We start from the raw sequence: 14758 nt of genomic DNA, 5'->3' as shown, positions 1-14758 counted from the left end.
TTACTTTTCTCTTTGAAATTCTACAAACATCTGAATAAGTTTCCTTTCTATAGTCCGAGACTTTAATTGATATGATGCAGGGACACTCTCATAAACATAGAATTTTGCTCTTTTAACAGCTTCATAGTCTGTAGATTGCTCTTCTCACAAACTGGCATAAAATTCATAGCTGTGCCTATCCGAATCTTTTAACATTAAAGCGCAAGCATGTTTTGGTCACATTAACTTCACAGTCATCTTTTCAAATGAAGTGAAATATCTTTTAACTCCATTTGTCTGTAAATTTGAAAGTTAAATACAGACTTTTTTGTTAAGGCAAGGCAATGACCTCATCATATTATCACAAGACTATTTTACAGGTGACAAATTGGAAAAGGGGGGGCTGGTCAACACAGGACTGAGGGATTTGTACTTAAATGCATGCAGTACATGAAACAAGAGAGATGAGTTTGTAGCACAGACTGAAATTGGTGGACACAATGTTGTGGGTATCACAGAGATGTAGTGCAAGGAGATCAGGGCTAGGAATTAAATATCCACAAATATGCTTCTAATTGAAAGGACAGGCAGATGGGCAAAGGGGGCAGGGTTACCTTGTTAGTAAGAAATGAAATTAAATCAATAGCAAGTAATGATATAGGGTTGGAAGCCACAGAATCTGTGTGGGTAGAGTTGAGGAACTGCAAAGGAGAAAAAGATACTAATGGGAGTTATGTACAGGCCTCACAGCAGGAGTCAGAATGTAGGGCAGAAAATAAATCAGAAGCTAGAAAATGCATGTAAGAAAGGCACTATTAAAGTGATCATACTGCACTTCAATATGCAGGTAGACTGGAAAAATCAAGTTGGCAGCAGATCCCAAGAAAAGGAATTTGTGGAATGTTTACAAGATGATATTCTGAAGCTATTTGTGGTAGAGGGAATCAACAGGGAACAAGCAATTCTAGAATTTGGTGATCAGTAATGAGGCAGACTTGATTCAGGAGCTTAGGTGAAGGAACCCCTAAGGGGCAGTAACCAGAATATGATAGAATTCAACCTGCAGTTTGAGAGAGATGAACTGGAATCAGATGCAACAGTATTACAACTGAATAAAGGTAATGACATGAGGGAGAAACTAGCCACAGTTGATTGGGAGGGGAGCATAGAAGGGAAGATAGAGGGACAGCAATGGCAGGAGTTTCTGGGGTAATTCAGGAGGTACAGCAGATAGTCATCCTAACAAAGAAGAAACATTACGGGAAGGATGAGACTATCATGAGCTGACAAAAGAAAGTCAAGGACAGCACTAAAATAAAGAAAATGCATACAATATGGTGAAGTTTAATGGGAAGTCAGTGGATTGGGAAGCCTTTAAAATCCAATAGAAGATAATTTAAATAACAGTAAGGGTGGGGGCAAAGGGAAGAGAGGAAATATGAAGATAAGCTAGTTAATAATATAAAAGAAGATTGCAAGAGTTTTTTTGGATATCTAAAAGGTAAGACAGAGGCAAGAAGGGACATTGGCCTGCTGGAAAATGACGCTGGAGAAACACAATGGGGAACAAGGAAATGGTGGAGGAACTAACTAGGTACTTTGCATCAGTCTTCACAGTGGAAGACACCAGAACTTCAAGAGGGTCAGGGGCACAGATTTTAATGTAATGGCTGTCAGTAAGCAGAAGCTATTGGGGAAACTGAAAGGTCTGAAGGTGAATAAATAACCCGGACCAAATGAGCTACACTCCAGAGTTCTGAAGGAGCTAGCTGAGGTAGATTGTGGATGAGTTGGTGGGGAACGTTCAGGCATCAATGGAATCAGGGAGTGTCTGAAAAGACTCCAAAATGGCTTATGTACCACCTCTGTTTAAGAAGGGAGGGAGACAGAAGTTGGGAAACTATAGGCTGATTAGTCTGACCTTTATCATTGGTAAGGTTTTCTAGTGCATTATTATGCATGAGATTAGAGTACTTGGAAGTTCATGGTAAAATAGTGTTGAGTCATCACAGCTTCGTCAAAGGGAGGCCTGACAAATCAGTTTGAATTCTTTGAAGTGGTAATGAGCAAGTTAGACGAAGGAGAGCCAGCAGATGTGATCTATTTGGATTTCCAGAAGGCCCTTGATAAGGGGCTAAGTAAGAGCCCAGGGTGTTAAGGGTAAGTGACTGGCATGGATAGAGAATTGGCTGACTGGTATAAGGCAGAGAGTGGGAATAAAGTGGTCTTTTTTCAGGATGGCAGCGATGATTAGTGGAGTTCATAAAGGTCAGTTTTGGGACCACAACTATACATTATACATTAATGATCTGAGCAAAGGAACTGAGGGCATTGCTGCTAAGTTTGTAGATAACACAGAGACATGTTGAGGGACAAGTATGGTGAGGTGGCAGGGAGGCTGCAGAAAGACTCAGATGGGCTAGGAAAGTGGGTAAAGAAGTGGCAGAGGGAATACAAAAGGAGTAATTGTGAGCTTATGCACTTTGGTTGGAAGAATGGAGGCACAGAATATTTCCTAAATGGGAAAAGGCTTCGAAAATCTGAAGCACAAGGGACTTAGGGGTGTGAGCTAGACTACAAGAGCAAAGATGTACTGCTGAGGCTGTACAATGCACTGATCAGATCGCCTTTGTAATATTATGAGCAGTTTTGGGCCCCAGATCAAAGAAAGGATGTGCTGGTGTTGGAGGAGGTCCAGAGGGGGTTTACAAGAATGATCCTGAGGATGAAGAGCTTGTCATGAGAGAAGTGGTTAAGGACACTGGGTCTGTACTTGATGGAGTTCAGAAGGATTAGAGGGGATTTGATTGAAGCTTACAGAATACTGAGAAGCCTGGATAGCGTAGATATACACAGGATGTTTCCACTAGCAGGAGAAACCAGATCCCAAAGGTATAGCTAGAGAGTAAAGAGATGATTCTTTAAAACTGTGATGAGGAGGAATTTTTCAGCCAGTGTGTTCTCTGGTGGTGGATCAGTGGAACTCATAGCCGCAGAAGGCCTTGGAGGCCATGTCCTTGAGTGTACTTAAGACAGAGATAGATAGGTTTCTGATTAGCAAGGGGATCAAAGATAACAGAGAGATGGCCAGCTCCAGTAGTCCCCAGCATTACAGATACCAGTCTTCAGTCCATTTGATTCACTCCACATGATATCAATAAACAACTGGGGGCACTGGATACTACAAAGGCTATGGCCCTGAAAATATTTCAGAAATAGTACTGAAGACTTATGCTCCAGAACTTGTTTCTCCCTTAGCCAAGCTTTTTCAGTACAGTTACATTGGCATTTACCTGATAATGCACATAACTGCCCAGGTATGTCCTGTACATAAAAATCAAGACAAATCCAACCCAGCCAATTACAGCACCAATCTACTCTCGATCATCAGTAAAAAGTGATGGAAGGTATCAATACTGCTATTAAGCCACATCTGATCAGCATTACCTGCCAAATGACACCTAGTCTGGGTTCTGCCAAGGCCACTCAGCTCCTGACCTCATTACAGGTTTGATTTAAACATGGACAAAAGAGCTGAATTCCAGAGGTGAGATGAGAGTGACAGCCCTTGACATCAAGGCTGCATTCGACCAAGTGTGACAACAAGGAGCCCCAGCAAAACTGAAACAATGGATATCGGGGGCAAATATTCTCTGGTTGGAGCCATATCTGGTATATAGGAAGATGGTTGTGTTTGTTGGAAATCAGACATCTCAGCTCCTGGACATCTCTGCACAAATTCCCTAGGGTAGTGTCCTAGGCCTAATCATCTTCATTTGCACCATCAACTACCTTCCACCATAAATTCATAAATAGGAATGACTACACAACATTCAGTACTATTTGCAAGCTCTCAGATACTGAAGCAGTCCATGTGCAAATACGAGATCTGGACAATATCCAGGCTTGGGCTGACAGGTGGCAAGTAACATTCAAGCTACACATTTGCCAGGCTATGACCATCACCAATAAGAAACAATCTAACCACCATCCCTTGACATTCAATGGTTAAGAAGGGTGGCTAATGATGAGCTAAATGGGTGAACAATAAAAGAGAAATTGCTGGAGAAACTCAGTAGGTCTGGATCTGAAAAGTTGACTCTGCTTTCTCTCCACAGATGCTGCCAGATGTGCTGAATTTTTCCAGCAATTTATTGGTGTTTCAGATTTCCAGCAGTTCTTCATTTTTTGTTTAATGAAATAGTTGAGAAGGAGACAAACGCATGACAGAGGATTTAAACTATCAGATGAGCTGAAGTAGGGGAGGGACTGGATGTTGTTTTGGAGGTGGAATTGGTAATAGAGGGTATGGCGTTTGAATCTCAGTTAGGGGTCAAATAAATGGCAAGATTGTGAACAAAATGGTTTGGTCTGGAACAGGATTTTGATCCTGGCAAAACTTTAATAAAGTAACAATTGCAGTAAAACTTGGACTACTCCTTTTCAGAGATTAGCCTTCCAGAGTCATAGATTCGCATCACCCAAATATGAACTCTGTATATTTGAGCTGAATATAAGTGCCAGTAACCATTCTCTTGATCAGACATTTCCTGTACAACACAATTTTTCCTGTAGTTTGATAGTTTAATTGTGTTTCCTGCATATTAAAAACAGTTTCCATACTTTTCTTAAGTTGCTTTCCATATGTGCATATTGGAAAAAAATTTGATCCAGGTTTATAAATAACATGATTAGTTGTGATGTACATATACATAAGATCTTCTATGGCATTACTCACTAACTTATAATTAAAGGAGGTTTAATGCTGCAAAATTCTGGACTACATCTCCATCTTTGTTTATCGATCCATATACAACTACAACTCATTTGTGGCATTACCCATAATTAGGAGACAGACTTTTTTTTGAGTATACAAAATAACGACTAAACTGTTAGACTTCAGAAACTCACTCTATCAGGCAAGTTAGTAGCTAGGAACTGAAGCTGTAATCTGTTGAGTGATACAGCAAAATTAAATGGGACACAACAGCTCATTATGATAAATGTTAAAAGAACTTCATGACCAAAGATTGCAGAAGTGGGATGTATGATGTGACCTGGAAGTACATGCCCTGTGCAAGATTGCTTCGTAAGTATGAATGACAGAAGCAGTGATCTAAATTTCAAAGAAAGGGGCAAATGAATGGCATTTGCTGTCAGCAATGCTTACAGCATCCCACAGACGTTTCACAGGGAAATATATGATTATTGGATACTTGAAACAACATGGCACCCCTTAGGAACTGGGACAAGTCTGAGCAGGACAGAAAGCATGTCTCCTGAACCAGACTGAAGAATCCTCACTGAGACATGCAGGGTCATTCAGAAATGTAAGTCAAAATATTTAAATCAAAGTAAATTTGTATACACAGTGTGGAGGAGAGGAGAATGAAAAATCGAATTGAGACAGAGGAGAAAGAGAAAGTAAAAATATAGAGAGCTTCCTTGGTGCTTTTTCTTTGCAGGCTGAGTGGTTTTCCACTGTACTGCTCCCACATCAGCCATCGGTGTTTGCTCATGAGTGAAGCAGAACATTGTTGTCAAGCATCTTTCCTTTCATTCAGAACCCACCAGCTCCATAGCGATCTTCTCGTTCCATTATGTTTACATGAGGCGTGGCACGGTGGCTCAGTGGTTAGCACTGCTGCCTCACAATTTGATTTCACTTGTAGGCGACTGACTGTGTGGAATTTGCACATTCTTCCCATCTGCATGCGTTTCCTTCAGATGCTCTGGTTTCCTCCCACAGTCCAAAGATGTGCAAGTTAGGTGGATCAGCCATGCTAAATTGCCCGTAGTGTCCAGGGATATGCAGACTAGGTGGATTAGCCATGGAGAATGCTGGGTTACAAGGATAGGATGGGGGTGCGGTGGGGGTGGGGGGAGGGGAGTGGTGTGGGTCGAGGTGGGATGCTCTTCTAAGGGGTCAGTATGGACTTGCTGGGCTCTGTTCCAACACTACAGAGATTCTATGATTTTTGATAATCTCTAATAATAATTAAAATTTGAAGGAATGGGATTTGACACATAAGATTACTTCATCAAGGCTAGAGTGTGGTATTAATTGTCATTTATTACACTTAAAACAAATCACTTACTTCTGAATGCAAAAAACGCTTTCTTCCACTTCGCTCTGAATTCATACCACCGTATTGATTTCAGTGACATATCTATCAGTGAAAACTGATACAGTATTTCCTCTATAGAAATGGGCTATTTATGACAGCAACAAGATTTGGGGATTTCTGGGCTAAGCTGCCCACAATTGTTACTGTTAGCTGCCAAGGACTGTTTTCTGATTTACTCCATTAGCGAGTGCCACTAACCTCACCATGATTATCTGATTATCTACACAAAATCTGGACCCAATATTTCTCTCCCCTAATTCCAAATGTAGATGCATTGTTCTTGTTGAAGCCAGAATTTGCAAAACATTGTCCAGGAATATTTTTGTCCAACTGACCACGGTTTGAATAGATGCTTGTTCACCACAGACTGACTCTGGTCCATTATGCATACTATTAAACCCGAAGAACTTTCAAACAGTAATGAATACTGTGTTCATTTCTTTTCTTGACATGTTAAGTAAAAAAAAAACCAAAACACGTGGTCTAAATATTACAGGAGAAATGCAGAAATAAATATCTTTGTGGGAAAATTTTCAATAAATTCTTCATTATTTGCATTTAAAAGTTTTCCTGATTTATCAAGAGGACTGCATTAAGAAATGATATTCGGGTAAGCTACAAAATCAAAGTGGTAACAAGAATTATGGTTCTAGAAAAATTATTTTACTGGAACCTACATATTTTTAAAAAAAGGAGAAAGTGAGAACTGCAGATGCTGGAGATCAGAGCTGAAAAACGTGTTGCTGGAAAAGCGCAGCAGGTCAGGCAGCATCCAAGGAGCAGAAGAATCGATGTTTCGGGCATAAGCTTGAAGAAGGGCTTATGCCCGAAACATCGATTCTCCTGCTCCTTGGATGCTGCCTGACCTGCTGCGTTTTTCCAGCAACACATTTTTCAGCATATTTTTAAAAAACTCCACTTTGTGTGAAATAACACCAGGGTTGTCCTTTCCATAGTGAATGCAGTATGTTGTACTGTCTTGGCACTCTTCAAAACTTAAAATCTACAATGGAACATTTTTTTGTTGCCAAAGCTAGTCAACTAATGACTGGAAATATCAATTGTATTTCAAACATAGCAGTTGTTCTTGTTTTACTCAACTTGTCTCAGGTTTTTGATTAAATGTTCCAAATCTTATGCTGCTATACAGATTTCAGGAAGGCAGAAGGCTTCATACAACAAATCTATTTACATCCATCTGGATTACACATTTCTGGATCAGGTAACAGGGAGGAAACAAGAGAAGGAGGTATTTTCTGCAGGAGTGGACCACCAGTATCTGAAGCAGGTGCCAGAGTATTCAATTATAATTCTTGTAGTAGCCTGCCCTCTCTCTTTTTAAACATGAGCAGATGTTTGTTAAACTGTCTTTCAAGAAGATAGCCTAAATTACTTCTTCTGTCTTATGCAGTTTATTTATTTATTTGCTATAATACATATGGCCAAGTTTATGACAGGAGAAAAAGCAGCATTCAACATATCAAAAGGAAGAATTAAAACCTTCTTTGCAAGTTAATGAGGACCACAAATTTCCCATGAACAGGATCATGAATCATCATGTAGATCTTTAAATGCCATTCTGTGTGTCTACACTGGAAGCTAATCCAGACAAACATTCCCATCAGGTTTCTTTCTCTAGCACAGTGCTTCACATTGTACCTTGGATTCTCCTATGATAATTAATTCAGTGGACCAAAGTTAACACTCAAAATTGCCTCAGAATGTACCCCTTCATCCCAAATTTACCATTTTGCAAAAACCAACATTGATCATAGATCATAAATCACAATATCAATCATGTAACTGTCAACTTTGCAGACTAAACTATTTGATTCATCTTTATCAAAGTTAATAAAATAAGTATAAAAACTTATAATAACTGTAACTTGTTACATTAGTACATATTATGAACATTCCTCAGAAAGAGGACAAGTGCAAAATGAAGACTTACATACTTTTGTCAATTTGTATCATCTGCTGTTTCAACATATACAATGTAGAGATTGAAAGCTGATTAAAACATAGATAAATACTGCTAGTAGCACTTCCAAAAAGACTAACTTACTTATTGCTGTCCTTATATTGATAGATGTAACATCCTTGAGGCATTCCTGTCTCTGTATCCAAAGTGAAAGCGATCTTCGACTGTAAAAGAGGGACATTCAACAGCACTGGATTAATTCTACAAATTAAAATAAAGGAATGCTTTCAGTTCTGATGGGCATGGCGGCTCAGTAGTTAGCACTGCTGCCTCACGGCAGGTAAGCTAGATTGGTCATGGTAAATTGCTCCATAGAATACAGGCTAGGTGGTTTAGCTATGGCAAATACAGGGTTATAAGGATAGAGTGGGAGTCTGGATCTGGGTGAGATGCTCTTCGGAGGGTGAATGCAGACCCGATAGGCCAAATGGCCTCTTCCCGCACTGTAGGGATTCTATGATTCTAATCTATGAAATGAAAGGACTTTACAACACAATAATTAAAAATAGAGGTACTCTTCCTACTATATTAAATGTTGTACAGTCTCCATCTCTGAAATAAATGGCTTAATCAACATATCAGAAAGGCAGAACCACTGAGATTTAACCTTTGAATTTGTTTGCAATATGCAAGAGCTGTAAAATGATAGAAGACACTAGCACAAACTATTAATGATGAAGAGCTCCAATTAAGAGACACTATTGTCACAAAATAAATTGCCTCAGAAATTTATGGCAATTTGTGGTACAACGTTCAAGTCTGCAACCTTACAAAATCTTAATCAAAATTATATCACCTCAGGCACTCAGCTTCAGCTCATCTATTGATGAGATCCTCATCTTGTTATTTCCAGAATTAATTATTCCAATGCTCTTCCATCTTCCATCATACAAACATGTGAGCTCAGCCAAATCCTGGTTGCCTACACCCTAATCCATGTCAAGTCTCTTTTTTCTTTAGTCCTTTGCTTGCCACAATTTACGAATATTTCAGATTTAAAAATCTAATCCTGGCATTCCAAACTATCAACAATCACATCTTTGTAATGTCCTTAAGCCCTGCACCCATGGAAAACTTTGTGTACCTCCATTTCTAGCTTCTTGTGCATGCCTGACTTTTATTGCCCAAGCAACTGCCATCTGTTCATTCAGCTGTTTTGGTCCTAAGATCTGAAATTCCCCATCTAACCCTCCTCACTTATCTCTCGTCCTTTAAGGATATCAATTTAAAGCCAAGTCTGACTAAACAACTAGCTCATCTTTTAGCTCAGTCTCTATTTCTTAATTGATTATTCTCTTTTAACGCAGGAAACTTGGGAATGTTCACTACATTTATAATGCCATGTATGGATTTCAATCATCAACTGGCCTTGCTCTCACTCAATAATACAAAAAGACTTGAGGGGTTAAGTGCCCTACTCCTGTTTCTGTGTTTGCATAAATGGAAATTGTTATCGGAATAAATAAGAATCTTCTCTTTATATTCAAACTTTTCTCAATTTAGTTGCCTCTCACTCTTCTGAACTGCAGAGGATTCAGGCATAGCCTGTCTAGATTTTCCTCAAAAGGCAATATGCTCATCCCATGTATTAGTCAAGAAAACCTTCTCTGAATTGCTTCCAATGCAGTAACATCCTTCCATAAGTACAATGATTGGTACTGTACTCAATACCACAGATATGTTCTTACCAACATCCTGTATGACTAAAGCAATGACCTCCTTACTCTTGCATTCAATCCCCCTCATAATAAAATATAATTCTATTAACTTCCCAGATTACTTGCTGTACCTGCATACTAATCTTCTGTGATTCATGCACGAGGACACCTAGGACACTCTGTATCCTCTCACCATTTAGATAATATTTTGCTTTTAATTTGTTCTGTCAAAGGGGATAACTTCACACTTTCCCACATTGTATCTAATTTGCTAGATCTTTGTCTACCTACTTATGACCTACCTATATCCCTTTCCAGGTTCCTTACATCCTCTTTACAATTCACTTTTCCACCTATTGTGGCAAGTTTAGCTATCATACCTTTGGTCCCTTCATCCAAGTCATTTATACAAACTGCAATGAGTTGAGGTCCTGCAATTGATCCTTGTGGCACACCATTTATGATTTCCTGCCTCCCCAAAAAAAGAGAAATGTCTTCCTACTCTCTGCTTCCTGGCAGTCAACCAATCTTCTATCAATGCCAAAACATTATCCCCTATATCAAAAGTTTTTAATTTCTGCAAGAAACCTTCGATGTGGTATTTGATCAAATGCCTTCTGGAAATCTAAGTACACAACATCTATTGATTCCCCTTTATCTACAGTATAAGATATTAGTTCAAAGGCTATGTTATAATGTCCTTAATAATAGCTTCTAATGTTTTTCCTTAGTAAGTTTTCTCTTCATTGCCTGCTCATAGATAGCCTTCAGATTTTGGGAACTTCTCATACCTACACAAAACCATGAATAAATAGCCGATCCAGGCTGAAACTTCTGTTTATTCTTTTGTGGTATGTCAGCATAAGTGGTATAGCCAGTTACATAACTCTAGTTGTCTTTAAATGGATATCATGAGTCACTTTTTGAACAACTACAGTCCATCTGGTGCAAGTACACCCAGAGTACTGTTAGGAAGGGAGTTCTAGTTTTTGACCCAACCAAAGTGAAGGAACAACAATCTTGTTTTAAAAGTTCAAAAAACACTTCCTATCAGGTTTGCAACCCAATGGTTACCCTTCCTTCCACCCATTCCCACTTCATTTCATGCTCTACCGTTCTAAACATTAAAGATGTGGATGATAAACAATTAATTTGTGGGTAGCAAATAAACAAACCAAGCAGAATGGAAAACCAGTTTATGATTTATCCCATTCTGTGACCCCTCCATATTACATGGACATTGCTATTCTTGTCTCAGTTTTGAATGATATTCTAGCCTGCATTGCTGATGCTGCAAATATAAAGCATTGAGATCAAGCCACACTGCAAACCATGTTATTATTATATGTGCTATACACATGACCTTTTTGGGCCAATAATACACTTTTATGTACCAACCTAATTATGATAGTTTACATCAAGTTCACATGAATGAAATGTAATCATATCTCTCTTTCCACTGTTGCATTTAGTTTTTAATGCACCACACACAAGTATTTTCCAAAAGTTGTAAATCTTCATATACAACAGTGTTGGAGTTCACTGCCAGTCAAAGGCAAATGGGGTAATAAGTCACAAGGTAGTGATGGAAGTCAAAAGTTATCTTATCATATAAGACAATTCTTAAATGGATACTATATTTGACTGATATCTCAATGTTGTGAAGAATTTGGATTAAATGCTGCTAATTGAGAGCCTTGATAAGTGAAGTCAGCTGCCATCTTTGCCTACTGACAACTGCTCTTCAAATTCAACTGGTTATCAAGTATAGCACATTTGTTTTAACCGGCACCTTATGAATTGGCACTCTCGAAAAACAGCAAAAGTTATATACCTCAAAGACCGGACGTTCACCATATTATTGTGATCTTCATGATGTCCATGTAATCAGTTGAGTGTGTGAGTGAAAAGGCTGTCTATCAATAAGTTTTATTTACAGCAAGGTTGCATTATTAAGAGATTTATGCTGTAAATTAAGTAAAGCGGTAATATTTACATCCCTGCATTACATTTCTTCTACTTAATGTGGGTTTTTACATTGATTATGTGGACCTTCTGATCAACTGGAATATTTGATCAACCAGCACCCTCCTGGTCTATTGTTGCCGGTTAATAAAATGTTTGCTGTACTATGATGATCACAGTAAGAAAGAAATGCACTTTTTTTCCTTTCGGGGAAAATTACTGGCTTTCATCTAAATTTTCAATATTTTTCATCTGTATTGAGGAAAAATATATTACCTGCCCTCAAATACAACAATCATTGTGCTGAATGATCTATATTCATGTAAATCTCAATACAGAAAAAGAGAACCCATTACTTGAGGAATAAACAGTGGACAGAGAAGACAGAGAAAATTCAACTCTTTGCTGACATGCATAGTGTGCGCCTTTTTCAATGCAAGTAGATAAAGGATAAGCTCAGCATTTACGACCAGTATATTTAATTCTGGTGTGGGGCAAACATTTAGAAACAATAATTCAGGAGAAAACTAAACTTCACATGGACAAGTGGAAGTCAATTAAGAAAAGCCAACATGGATAACAGTGGGCAATGCTGCTAATGTGGTCAATATAGACTTCTTAAAGACATCAGATACAGCACTGCACAAAAGACATATGAACAAACTTTTAGATCATGGAATAATAAAGGACCAAACAAACACAGATACATAACTATTTGAAAGAATGAGACAGAATATTAGTGAATAGATATTTTTCAGCCAGGAGGAAGGCTCTTCTGCAGCATTCCACATAGACAATGATGTAACTTTTGCACTTTTTGATGAATATTACACCAAAGACTAAAACACTTAGTAAAGAATCACGCCACTCCATTCACTCCATCCAAGAATTCCTGAACACCAAAGACACCAAGATAGAAGAGGATGAAGTTATGGTCTCCTTTGACGTAACAGCCCTGTCACATCCATCAACATCAACCTGGCCAAAGAAACACTGACTGCACTGTTAGAAGAACCAAGGACACATACACCAGACACCACCGACTTCATCAGCAAGGACAACATTATCAAGCTAGTCGACCTATGCCTTACCACCCACTTCATTTTCAACAACAAAACCTACAGACAAATCAATGGAACACCCATGGGATCACCGATATCAGGGTTCTTCGCAGAAGCAGCAGTGCAGAGATTCGAACAAACAGCTCTGCCAACCATCCAAACCAAACTTTGGGTCCACTACGTAGATGATACTTTTGTCATTGCGAAATGAAACAAATTAGAGGAAACCTTCGAGACCATCAATAATACCCTTACTGGCATAATGTTCACAAAAGAGGAGGAAAACCACAACAAGCTGCCATTCCCAGATGTCAGAGTAGAACAAACAGTCAATGGGCAACTTCAAACCAGCATCTTCAGGAAAACAACACATACAGACCAAATACTGAGCTACTGAAGCAATCATCCCAACACCAACAAATGAAGCCACATTAAAACATTATTTCAATGAGGCACCATACACTGCAGCATCGATAAACACAGTCCATCGATTTCTCAGCAACAAACCCAAATAAGCAGACACAACGCATCCAGCAACTTTGGCCACTCTCCCCTACATCAAAGACATCTCAGAAATGACTGCCAGACTACTCAGAGCCCTTGGCATCATGGTAACTCACAAAACCACCAACACACTAAAACAGCAGCTAATGAACTTAAAAGACCCTATACAGCCAACAAACAAAACACCTTGCAAGAACTGTAAGAAAAACTACATTGGACAAACAGGCAGAAAGCTAGCCATAAGGGTACGTGAATGTCAACTAGCCACAAAAAGACATGACCCACTATCACTAGTATCCTTACATACTGATGAGGAAGGACACCACTTTGACTGGGACAACACATCCATGCTAAGACAAGCCAAATAGAGACATGCACAAGAATTCCTAAAAGCATGGCATTCCAACCGGAACTCTATCAACAAACACATATTTGAATCCCATCTATCACCCTCTGAGAAAAAGAACAGGAAGTGACATCAACACAGGAAATGACATCACCAATCCAAGGAAACCTAAACCCCTAAACAGAAAGAGGGTCATAACACTAGTGCTTCACCAGAGGCTCACTGATGATGTTACCTAGTATGGCGATGAAACATCTGAAAACGAATCAGCCAGCTCAACATGCAAACTTATATCCAGAATCATGAGGGGTCTGCACAGAATAGATTGGAAGAAATTGTTCCCAGCCATTAAATGATCAAGAAAGATAAGACACAGAGTTAAATTAACTAGCAAAGCTTATTATCTCATAAATAGTTAGAATGAGATCAAAATATTTTGGTGCTGACATTCTTTACTGGCTTAAAATGGCTGCCTAAATTCTGCAGAAACTTCACAAATCATTATTAATCCAGCCATTCAGTATCTCAGAACATAACTTAATATGACCCTGGGAATCAGACTGAAGATATATTAAGACCATTTACAGAACCCCAACAGAAAAATAAATAAGTTTAATATTTTATAGTTTGTTTTTAATCAAGCATTTCTTCATAAAATTCCTATATTTTCTTCCATGAATGAAAGTTTTTATTCTTTAAGTGTGTTCTTCTTTCTGCATACAAAACAAACACACAAACATGTTCAGAATTACACTGAGAGTCCATGTGATCTTGCTGAATCGACTATTATTTGTTGTGAAAAGAGGTTTATAAAACTTAAAATTGCAATCAGAATTTACCAAAATTTGAACTTTAGAATTATGCATCAAATGTAAACAGAATCTTTCATTTTAAGTAATGTGGTCAATTATCTACGTTGAGTTTTCTGTATATACTCAAGAGTTGAAAGTTGAAATTTAAATAACCTCATACACCTTAATTGTTTATTGTATCATATTTCAAGTTGTCTTGCATTTCACTAAAAAAACATATTACTGCTATGAGCATTGTAGCTTTGTTAGTAACACCACTTATTTTTCTATTCCTCTATCGAGGAATTTTCAATAAATTTCCTTGGAAAAAGATCTGAAGAATAA

At 38.4% G+C, this 14758-nt stretch overlaps 1 protein-coding gene across 1 annotated transcript in view; it reads right to left on the bottom strand.

Annotated features, from left to right (window-relative positions):
• Positions 1 to 14758, bottom strand: part of dis3l2 (DIS3 like 3'-5' exoribonuclease 2) — a 299652-nt gene that overhangs the window by 81484 nt on the left and 203410 nt on the right. Inside the window, exon 15 of the mRNA XM_043702288.2 lies at positions 8173 to 8252. Coding sequence (XP_043558223.2) covers positions 8173 to 8252 — 80 coding nt within the window. The remainder of the gene's footprint in view (positions 1 to 8172; positions 8253 to 14758) is intronic.

This window comes from Chiloscyllium plagiosum, unplaced genomic scaffold (assembly GCF_037043375.1).
Source record: "Chiloscyllium plagiosum isolate Xiang-an unplaced genomic scaffold, Cpla_swu_hap1 HiC_scaffold_13, whole genome shotgun sequence".
In the NCBI taxonomy this organism is placed as follows: Eukaryota; Metazoa; Chordata; class Chondrichthyes; order Orectolobiformes; family Hemiscylliidae; genus Chiloscyllium; species Chiloscyllium plagiosum.
Note: the sequence above shows the minus strand (reverse complement) of the source record. Positions and strands in the feature narration are given on the sequence as shown.